A 10,629-nucleotide genomic window follows, 5' to 3' on the forward strand; every position below is an offset into this window, starting at 1 on the left:
TTTTGAGATGGAGTCTAACTGTCGCCCGGAATGGGATGCAGTGGCGGGATCTCGGCTCATTGCAACCTCCACCTCCCGGGTTCAAGCGATTCCCTTGCCTCAGCCTCCCCAGTAGCTGGGACTACAGGCAAGTGTCACCATGCCCCGCTAATTTTTGTATTTTTAGTAGAAACGGGGTTTCGCCGTGTTGGTCAGGCTGGTCTCAAACTTCTTACCTCAACTGATCTGCCTGCCTCAGCCTCCGAAAGTGCTAGGATTACACGCGTGAGCCACTGTGCCCAGAGTGTACCTTGGATTTTAAATATCAGAGAGACAAATAATCTAAAACAATCACCTTTCTCTCTAGAACAATGGGTTAGAGGATCCAGAAACAGACACAAATATGTTAGGGAATACATTAAAAGTGGCATTTCAAATCAGTAGGGGAAAAGAAAACTTATTAATAAATGATGCCAAGGCAACTAGTTAAGGCAACTGAAGCATAACCTTGTCCACATTCACTAAAATTACAGAAGGAACAAAAATTTAAATCTAAAAACTGAAGCGAGGGGTTATTTTTAAAATATTGGAATTTACAAAAAGCCATTCAAAGCATAAGATCCAGAGCATAGAAAAAATGAGTAATACATCTGACTACTACATAAGTACTAAAAACATGTCCATGGCAAAAAAACAAAAAAACAAAACAAAAACACACAACCCACAGAAAAACAAAAACAAAAACAAAACAGAAAAACCACCAACAAAACGAAAGTAAGTGACAAACTGGAGGGAATGTTTGCAACATATTTGACAAAGGACTAATTTCCTTAATATATGGAGTTCAAACAGATTAATGAACATGATTAACAGGCTGGGTGCTGTGGCTCAAGCCTGTAATCCCAGCATTTTGGGAAGCTGAGGTGGGCAGATGGCTTGAGCCCAGAAGTTCAAGACCAACTTGGGCAACATGGCAAAATCCCTTCTACAAAAAAATGTTAAAATCAGCTGGGTGTGGTGGTGCGTCCCTGTAGTTCCAGTTATTTGGGAGGCTGAGGTGGGAAGATTGCTTGGACGTGAGAGGCAGAAGTTACAGTGAACCAAGATGACGCCACTGCACTCCAGCCTGGGTGACAGAGGGAGGCCTGGTTTCAAATAAAAAGAAAAAAAAGTCAACAGCCCAATAGTAAGTGGCAAAAAACATTAAAGGCCATTATCAGGGAAAAAAAAGTAAAAAGGGTTTATACACACATAAAAACACCCTAATTAAAGAAATGCAAATTTAAAACAATGATATACCATGTTAGGTGGGTGTGGTGGTTGGTGCCTGTAATTTCAACACTTTGGGAGGTCAAAGGAGAAGAATCACTTGAGGCCATGAGTTCAAGAGAAGACGAACAACACAGTAAGACCCTATCTCTTAATTTTTTTTTTTTTATAATTAGCTGGGCATGGTAGCTTATGCCTATACTCCCAACTACTTAGGAGGCTGAGGTGGGAGGATTGCTTGAGCTCAGGATATTGATGGCACCACTGCACTCCAGAGCTTAGGTGACAGGGAGACCCTGTCTCAAAACAAAAACAAAAAATAAAATTATACACCTTGTTCAACCTACAGCTTAACAAGCAATATGATGTAATGGTTAAAACTGCTGGCTCTAGAGTCAGAATACTTGGGATTAAATCCTGGCTCTACTCCTCACTGTGTATTCTCCAGTTTCCTTGGTTGGGTTGAGAACTAAATGAGAAAATGTAATAAAGCAATTAGAACTGTTCCTGGCATGTACATAGTAACTGCTCAGTTAACATTAGTTCTACTAGTTCAATCAATTAGTTCTATTAGTTCAATTCTATTAGTTCAATTAAAATTAGTTTAGACTGAAAAAAAAAAACAGAAAAAACGATAATGATGTTGAAAAGAAAGGAGAGAACTAGGCACTCACACGCCATCATACATTGGTAGAAGTACAAACTGGTGCGATGTATTTCAATGGTAATTTGATATTATCTACTTATTTTAAACGCACAAACCCGTTTGACTTTGCAATGTACTTTTAAAAATCTATCCTACAGATCACGTATGTACATAAAAATACATACATAAATGTTCATAAAGATACACAGGGATTTTTCATTACAGCAATGTCCTTAATAGCAAAAGACTATAAATAACCTAAATGGTCATCCATATGGGTCTGAATAAACTATGGTGCATCCCAAAATGGAATACTATATTATGATAAAAACATAATCCCCAAGATAGTCAAAAAAGCAAATCAAAAAGCAATGTGGACAGCTCTCTCATTAGTGTTTGTATGCATAGGATATTTCTGGAAGGAGACACAAGAAATGAATAACAGTAGTTGCCCTGAGGAGCAAGACTGAGAGTTGAAATCAAATGGAGATTTGCTTTTCACTGACCACCCTGTAAACATGAAACTTTTTTCCACGTACATTACTTTTGCAGTTGAACAAAAACTAGTTAACTTTTAAAAATGAGTATAGTCATCATTTATCATTACATCCCTATCAGAAAAGCAGGAGGCGGCATACCAACTGAAAATTCTAAGAGAAATAATGCTAGCCTATCACTGCAGCTTAAAGGGCCAAAATGGATGTCCTAAAGCAAAGATAGTCTTTGGTCCTTAAAGAACTCTTCTGTCTTCCACTCTAGACAGTGATAAGAACCACAGGGACTAAGCACATGAGTTATCTTTCGAGATCTCACATTATCCAGGTATTAACTCCAGAGCCTCTAAAACAAGAGCTGTTCTTCCCTCCATCTGCAGAAGCATAAGAGTGCACTTATACTTGGTGTGTTGGTTTAAGATAAGGATTTTGGGGGAAGAATGAAGAGAAGGGACTGATGGACACATTTTGTGGGGTTTTTTTTGTTTTTTTTTTGAGATGGAGTCTCGCACTGTCACCCAGGCTGGAGTGCAGTGGCGCGATCTCTGCTCATTGCAACCTCCGCCTCCTGGGTTCAAGCAATTCTCCTGCCTCAGCCTCCCAAGTAGCTGGGATTAGAGGTATGTGCCACCGTACCTGCCTAATTTTTGTATTTTTAGTAGAGACAGGGTTTCTCCATGTTGGCCAGGCTGGTCTCGAACTCCTGATCTAGTGATCCACCTGCCTTGGCCTCCCAAAGTGCTGGGATTGTAGGCATGAGCCACCATGTCCGGCCTGGATCTACGGTATAATGCTCTCCTGGTCCTAATGATATCTTTGGGCAACTTATTTCTTTGTTTTTCCCTTTCATCTTGACACCTTATATATAAATTCACTTTACAATTCACAAAGCACAGTTGTGCTTACTCATTAATTCTCCTAGCCACCTCATAGACTGGTATTACAATACCATTTTAGGTGAGTTTCAGAGGGGTTTCCTTGTCCCACAAATATTAGGCTCATGTCCTGGCACCCCCCGTTGAAGTCTCCAAACCTGATGCTTTCTACTCTGTGACTTTCTCTCTTCATTCCTGCTCAATCTCCCTACACCAGCACCCGATTCCATTTTATTCCAGTCAACACAAAACACCTGTGTTCTTATGTGCTGTGATTCTAAGACAGTGACAGAGGAAATTATTTAAGGACCAAGGACAGGATATGTTTTTCCTTCTGGGGACAGATTTGAGCTAGTTGCTTTTTAAATATTGTTCCTTTCTTATTCTGCCTGATAAAGTAGAGGGCCTTATAAACAGGGTCTCACCAGTATTGAATACCTACTATGCTATGATGTTGTCAAGACACTTTATTCATTTTATCTCACTTACCCTGTAAAAGCAGGCTCTATAATCTCCACAATACAAATGAGTTGATAGAAATTTAGTGAAGACAAGTCAGTTGTTTACTGTCATATAGCTCCTATGTTCCCATGTTGAATAAGGATTCAAACTCCAGTATCTGGCTCTGCATCCTGTGGTACATTACACCATGTTGTCCAACAAACATAGCTCTCAGGGTTACATCGTTTGTTAAAGTGGTTAAAAACCCCAATCAAAGGCCACGTGGAAGTTCTTAAGCAGGGGTAGGTTATGCCAGAAAAAGAGTAGCTACTATTCAGCTAATTTTCTCATATTTACCCAGTCTTTCCTGTCTCTAAAATAAAAATGAATCTAAGTTCCAGAGAAAACAAATGGGGGCAGTGTGAACCAAGGAAATGAATAATAATAAGCAGAAGGGAAAGGCAGCCTCTGCTGATTGGCAGGTAGTCCCAGGAGGTCGGCCTTCTGCAGTTGCCAAGCAATGAGTGTAAACAGCACAAGATCATGGCCACTAACTACAGTGCCAACCAGGTAAGTTCCCATTCTCCATTTCTTTAAAGTTTACTTTTGTTTTTCAGATTCTATCTTTGGACTGTCCCCTCTCATAGGATTCTGATCTTTGAACAGATAGCTGAGAGTGGAGTGAGAAAATATTTTACCTCCTCAGGGATAGAGCCCAGGGGCGATCCAAAGGTATTTCTGGGTTAAATTTGTAGGGTGTAAACCAGAAGTTGGCAATTTTTTTTTTCTGTAAAAGGGCAGAGCGTAAAAATTTTAGGCTTAGGCCAAGTGGCAAAGTCAAAAATATTCTATAGCTACTTATATAATTAAAGAAAAACATTTTTCCATAAAATTTTTGACAAATTCAAAATATAACTGAGTACAATTTTTTGTACTACTAATGAAAATAATGGAATTTTGGGGGTTGAGAAAACATTTCACTTAACTGGGATTCAAAGTTAGTGTTCCATTTTACTGAATCAATTGTAAATGTTCATCTATAAAAATCGTCCTTACTCTCAGGCCATCCCCAAACAGGCAGCAATATGGATATGGCCCATAGGCCATAGTTCACCAACTCCTGATCTAGACCAGTGCTGCCCAACAAAAAGAGTGCGAGCCACAAATGTAATTTTAAATTTTCTAGTAGCTACATGAAAAACTTAAAACATAAAATTTAAATATATTGAATTTAACCCGATAAATCTAAATATTATTTCAACATTTAATCAGTATTTTAAAAATTATAATCAGACATTTTACATTCTTTTTTTGTACTAAATCTTCAAAACCTGCTGGATGTTGTAGCTTGCGTCCATAATCCCAACACTTTGGGAGACTGAGGCAGAAGGATCACTTGAGGCCAGAAGTTTGAGACCACCCTGGGCAATATGGTGAAACCTCATCTCTACAAGTAAATTAAAAAATTAGCTGGGCATGGTGACATGCACCTGTAGTCCCAGCTACTTGTGAGTCTAAGGGAGGAGGATCGCTTGAACCCAGGTGTCCAAGGCTGCAGTGAGCTAGGGTCGTGCCACTGACGCCAACCCAGGTGGCAGACCAAGATCCTGTCTCAAAAAAAAAAAAAAGAAAAAGAAAGAAAAAGACAAAACTTCAAAATTCAGCATATTTCATATTTATAAAGCACCTCAATTTGAACTAGTCATATTTCAGGTGTTCAACAGCTCCATGTGGCTACTGGCTCCATGCTGAACAGCACACATCTAGACCAAACAGATTACACCCTTGTCATAGTGACTTAAAGCCTACATGGTTGGTCAGGCCTTTGGTCTTCAAATCTAAAGAATTGTGCCTAGTCATCATTTCCTGGGTTTGGGGCCTTGAAGTCTCACAGGGATACTTATCTTTCTCTCCACAGTATGAAAAGGCTTTCTCATCCAAGTATCTGCAGAACTGGTCTCCGGCTAAGCCAACAAAAGAGGTATTCCATGTTCAGTGCACCTACAAGATAGCCTCTTGCTCTCCCTGTCAATTAACTCCTTTTAGCCTTCTCTAAACTCCCATATCCTTCTCTGACCAAGCTCCCCAAATACTCCTTTTTTTTCCCACTCAGAAACATTTATCTCTCCCACTTGTACCCCAGAGCATCTCTTCTCATGAAGGCTACACTCAAATTATTGCCAATGATCGTGGTCATCTACTGCCTTCTGTGCCCCGTTCCAAGGTGAGATACTATCTTCATTCCTATCAAGAAAGGCAAATAATTGAGGCACAGAACTGGGAGATGTGCAGTCTCTCACAGCCATTATCAGGAAAATTAAAGTTTAATCTAATTCATGTTGTAATGTAAGAGCCCTTGAACTTCCGGCCAGCTTACCCAACAGGATAGAGTTGTGTTTAGCACCTTTCAGAAGTTCTTAAATTGATCAATGATCTGTATAAAAGAAAGCCTTCAGGTGATGACATTTGTGCAGTGGGTACTCCTTTGCCACACTCAGCCTAAGGATGCGGAATTTAAGTCGGCAGAGTAAAGGGGATGAAAAAATTAGGCCTGCAAAGCCTAAATGAGGGAGGGGAATAAGGAAGGGTAGGAAGATTATGCTTTCAGTCTTATTTCATAACCATGCATTCCTAAAGAATGGAAATAAGACTAACAGAGGTCTAAGTCAGTTACCAGGAGTGAGAAGCCCTATTGAGGAATTCCTTTTCATTTTCAGGCAAATCCTTGGGGTTCCTTCATGGGCACCTGGCAAATGCCTCTGAAGATACCCCCTGCTCGGGTGACCCTGACCTCCCGTACAACTGCTGGTGCTGCCTCCCTCACCAAATGGATACAGAAAAATTCTGATTTACTCAAGGCCTCCAATGGGCTGTGTCCTGAAATCTTAGGCAAGGTATCTATTCTTCCCATCTAATCCAAAACCCTGTTGTCTCAATTTCTTTTCAACTTCAAAAAATGTCTGCTGTTATGCCACCACTAACCCAACAGGGGAGACCTCTAACCAATTCATCTTATCCTGACTAGTCCCTAATCACCTTCTGAGGCCTGAAGGGATGGGCTAAGGACATCTCACCCCCAACAGTAGAAAATGATCTAATCTCAAGGTGGGGGAGGGTGGTTAGAGAAATCAAATTTAACTTTCCTTATTTGAAACTTGATCTACTGCCCATGGTATGGGGAGAAAGGGAGTTAGAATCCTGAGGTGCACTGGGAATGATCCGGGCCCGACCAGAGACATGACTGTCTCTTCCACTCTATCACTGACAGCCCCATGATCCAGACAGTCAGAAGAAACTCAGGAAGTCGTCTATCACAAAGACTGTACAACAAGCACTAAGTCCAACCATAATTCCAAGCTCCCCAGCTGCCAACCTCAATTCCCCAGATGAACTCCGAAGCTCACACCCCTCTGCAGGTCATACTCCAGGTCCCCAAAGCCCAGCCAAATCCTAAGAGCCCACCTGGAAGTCCACGTATGCTAGAACTCTGGGCAGGGCCTAATCTAGCTGAGGTCCAGAAATACAAACCTGGAATTTCATATGGACCAAGTGGCCACATACTGAAAAACCTGTATAGCGACCGAGTGAAATAAACAAGAGCCCCCAGTCAGAACTGTGAAACAGGGAAATTTTGGGGAGGGAGTAAAAACAAATTTGGAAAATAAACTTTTTTTGTTGAATCTTTTACGAATCTGGATTTTCCACTCTTGCTATGGCTGCCTCTTGTAACCCAATTAGGAGAAGGAAGGTGGGGGAAAATAAAGTAGGGAAAAGAACATACAGTGGTTTGGGTGGAACACATTTTTACAAGAATTGAGTCAGTTATACTCCAGAAATGACCAAGAGAAGGTTGGTCTGAATCATGGAAAAAGGGTAGAACCTCAAAGAACCAGTCCCTCAACCCTATCCACTTATTTTTTATCCTGAGCATGCACAACTAACAACTACAAAATCAGAAGTAGAATTGTTGAGTAGAGTATGTATATGTGTGTTTGGAGAAGGTGGGGAAGAAAAGGTAGGGAAAACCAAAGTAGAAGATACTATGCTTTTGTAAGACTTCCTATCTAAGCCCAAGTACAAATATAGTTTGAAAATTGAAGATATTAAAGTGATTGGAAGACAGACAAAGAAAGATGGTAAGTAGAAATTTAAGGCAGAATAACAAACATGACGCTGTCACACCCTCCACCCACCCACTACCATGCTTCAATCACCCAAATGGTAGGAAACCACCAAAAAATTCAACTGCCCTACCCATTTTCCAGCCTGTAACATCTGTTTGTCATTGACCCCATTTTACATTTTCCTGGCACTGGCTGTTAAATTCAATGCCCTTGCCAAACCTTTCCCCATACCAATGACAAAGTGTTCTCTCATGATCACTTGTCCCTCATTCCAAGGACAAAGTAGAGAACAGCTGGTTTAAAATGGAGGAAAGGTACAAGGACTTCCCAGGACCCCTCTAGTAAAAAGGGAAAAGCAATCATTACTTAAAGCCAAATACTATTTGGGACCCTGAATGAAGACTGTTAAAAGAGCAGGTCCCCACCTTAACTATGGTCTTCCTATCCAATTGACACCAGCCAGTTACCATTTCCCCTCTTCGACCCATGGCTTTAACCGGCTGGCCAGCAACTCAAAGTGACAGACGAGATAGGTCTCTTACTCCAGAGTTCCCAAAAACTATCAAAACAGCATGCCTGGTAAAGCCTGGCCTATTTGCATTTTTAAAAGCATCAAGTTTTCTCATTAAATTATACATTTTTGCCAGGTTTTCAACAATCCCTTCTTTTTTAAAAAATCTCTATTCTTCATCTACCCTAAGCCTATAACTTCAGGTCATCATCCCTTAGCTGTCACCAACACTGGTCCTCTGTGCCCCTCACTGAATCATAATTTGCTGAACTGTCCCATGAAGCTTATAATCAGTCCTTAATGGGATTTTGGTGCCTATAACCCAAAAGCACTCTACATGCACCACTTCTTTTCTTTTCCTCCTTCCTTCTCTGAGGCTTCTCTGTGATATTTAAATATCTGGCTAAGTTCTATCTGATTCCCTGAAAACTCCTCCAATGATGAGATATAGGAAAACTGTTTCCCTCCTGGGAAAGGTCAGATTGTAGGGAGAGGGAGGATGTAAATGCCTGAGACCCGAGGGAAGAGGAGGAAATTGGTTCCTTCCCAACAGCCATTTTCTTGGTTTCTCTAGATTTCAAGGAGAGTCAAAGATAAAATGAGTATTTTAATTCAGTTTCAGAAAAAAAGGGTACATGACTTTGATGAGAAAGCATAAAACTAAGAGGCTTTTCCGGAAATCCAAGAAAAAGAAAAAGAAATAACCATTAATATGTTCAATAATTTTCTGGATCTTCTTGTGTCAAAAGCTATATATTTTCTCCTCAAAAGCAGCTGCTCCAAGAACTAACTAGCCCTCTTTATCTCCCTCTAACTGGGACAGACTAATTCCCCTCCACCCCCACCTCTCTTCTTTCAATAACACTGCGTAGGTGTTAATGGCCTGGGCTCTCACCAATGAACAGAATTGTCCTTTAAGCCAGCAACCCACAGGCAGTGGCACCCAAAGCCTCACCCCCAGTCCCCAGGGCAGAAGCCACAGAGCTGGCATTGTTTCCACTGTCTCAGGAAGAAGGAGCCAAAAGCTGACCCTCAGCACAAATCAAAGCCCAATATGCAGACAGAATAACTGCTTCTAGAGTTGGCAAGCTGTGGGCAAAAAAAGGGGAGTTTTTGCAGCCACCCCATCTTTAGAAACAAGGGGAAAACTAGACCCTTTTCCACTATTATGGTCTACAAGGTACTCTACTGCTCCAACGGGATCTGAAAGTACAAAAGGACCTAAACAAATAAGGAGAACTTTTTCCAGGCTGGAGATAAGAATGAAAAACAGAAAGATGGATGAATGTAATAAGGTGTAGGAAGATGATGCTGGGAACCTCCGTTCTTCACATGGCTGCCAGCCCCATAGAGGACAACACAGTAAGAACCAGGACAACCACTCCAGACTGGTATAGCTGGGGAATCTTCAGGCCTTTTCCTAGGTCCCACATCTATGGACAAAGCAAAAAAGAAAAAAGAAATTTCAGTAAACAGGACATTAACAGTTCCTGTCTCAGAAAGTAATTCCACCTAAAGGAATGGACACCTTCTCTCAGCATGATTCTCTACCCTTATGCCCCATCTTTACCCTTCTCAAAACCCACAGTATGGAACCTATTTTCCACTTATTCCAATGACAGAAAATCAGGTTCTATTGTGTGGTGATGGTAGGAGTAATGTTCAATGTTCTCTAGAATGCCACAGGCCCCATACTGTATACAAAAGCTTCCAGAATGAATAGATACAACTTTTCCTCAGGACCACACATCTAGATTAATGTTTCTCAAAGTGTATTCTTCTGAACACTTGTTCCTCAGAATGTTGAAAGCCATTATATGGGCCAAAAAAAAGTTCTGTGGTCATACAAAGTTCGTAAACATTTAACTGCAAGGCTTTCTAAACAGTTGTTTTTTTTGTTTGTTTGTTTGTTTGAGACGGACTCTCGCTCTGTCGCCCAGGCTGGAGTGCAGTGGTGCGATCTCGGCTCACTGCAAGCTCCGCCTCCTGGGTTTCCGCCATTCTCCCACCTCAGCCTCCTGAGTAGCTGGGACTAGAGGCGCCTGCCACCACGCCCAGCTAATTTTGTTTTTGTATTTAATTAATTAATTAATTTATTTATTTATTTATTTGAGATGGAGTCTTGCTCTGTCGCCCAGGCTGGAGTGCAGTGGCAGGATCTCGGCTCACTGCAAGCTCCACCTCCCAGGTTCACGCCATTCTCCTGCCTCAGCCTCCCGAGTAGCTGGGACTACAGGCGCGTGCCACCACGCCTGGCTAATTTTTTGTATTTTTAGTAGAGACGGGGTTT

At 41.2% G+C, this 10,629-nt stretch overlaps 2 protein-coding genes across 6 annotated transcripts in view; one reads left to right on the forward strand and one right to left on the reverse strand.

Moving 5' to 3' along the window:
* The first annotated feature begins 4,238 nt into the window (after positions 1 to 4,238).
* On the forward strand, positions 4,239 to 7,391 carry CFAP126 (cilia and flagella associated protein 126). The gene is made up of 5 exons (XM_011975971.1): positions 4,239 to 4,274; positions 5,623 to 5,685; positions 5,848 to 5,928; positions 6,422 to 6,598; positions 6,973 to 7,391. The coding sequence occupies exons 1-5, from the start codon at positions 4,248 to 4,250 to the stop codon at positions 7,156 to 7,158; spliced, it is 534 nt and encodes a 177-aa protein (XP_011831361.1). The 5' UTR covers positions 4,239 to 4,247; the 3' UTR covers positions 7,159 to 7,391.
* A 1,044-nt stretch (positions 7,392 to 8,435) lies between these two features.
* SDHC (succinate dehydrogenase complex, subunit C, integral membrane protein, 15kDa) overlaps positions 8,436 to 10,629 on the reverse strand; it is a 52,099-nt gene continuing 49,905 nt past the window's right edge. For 4 of the 5 annotated variants that reach the window (XM_011976003.1, XM_011976011.1, XM_011975997.1 and 1 more), the window contains one exon: positions 8,436 to 9,772. In XM_011976003.1, the coding sequence (XP_011831393.1) occupies positions 9,668 to 9,772 (105 nt within the window). In that variant the 3' untranslated portion in view covers positions 8,436 to 9,667. The remainder of the gene's footprint in view (positions 9,773 to 10,629) is intronic. The other variant, XM_011975981.1, reaches the window with a different exon arrangement.

This window comes from Mandrillus leucophaeus, unplaced genomic scaffold, assembly GCF_000951045.1.
Source record: "Mandrillus leucophaeus isolate KB7577 unplaced genomic scaffold, Mleu.le_1.0 Scaffold1014, whole genome shotgun sequence".
In the NCBI taxonomy this organism is placed as follows: domain Eukaryota; kingdom Metazoa; phylum Chordata; class Mammalia; order Primates; family Cercopithecidae; genus Mandrillus; species Mandrillus leucophaeus.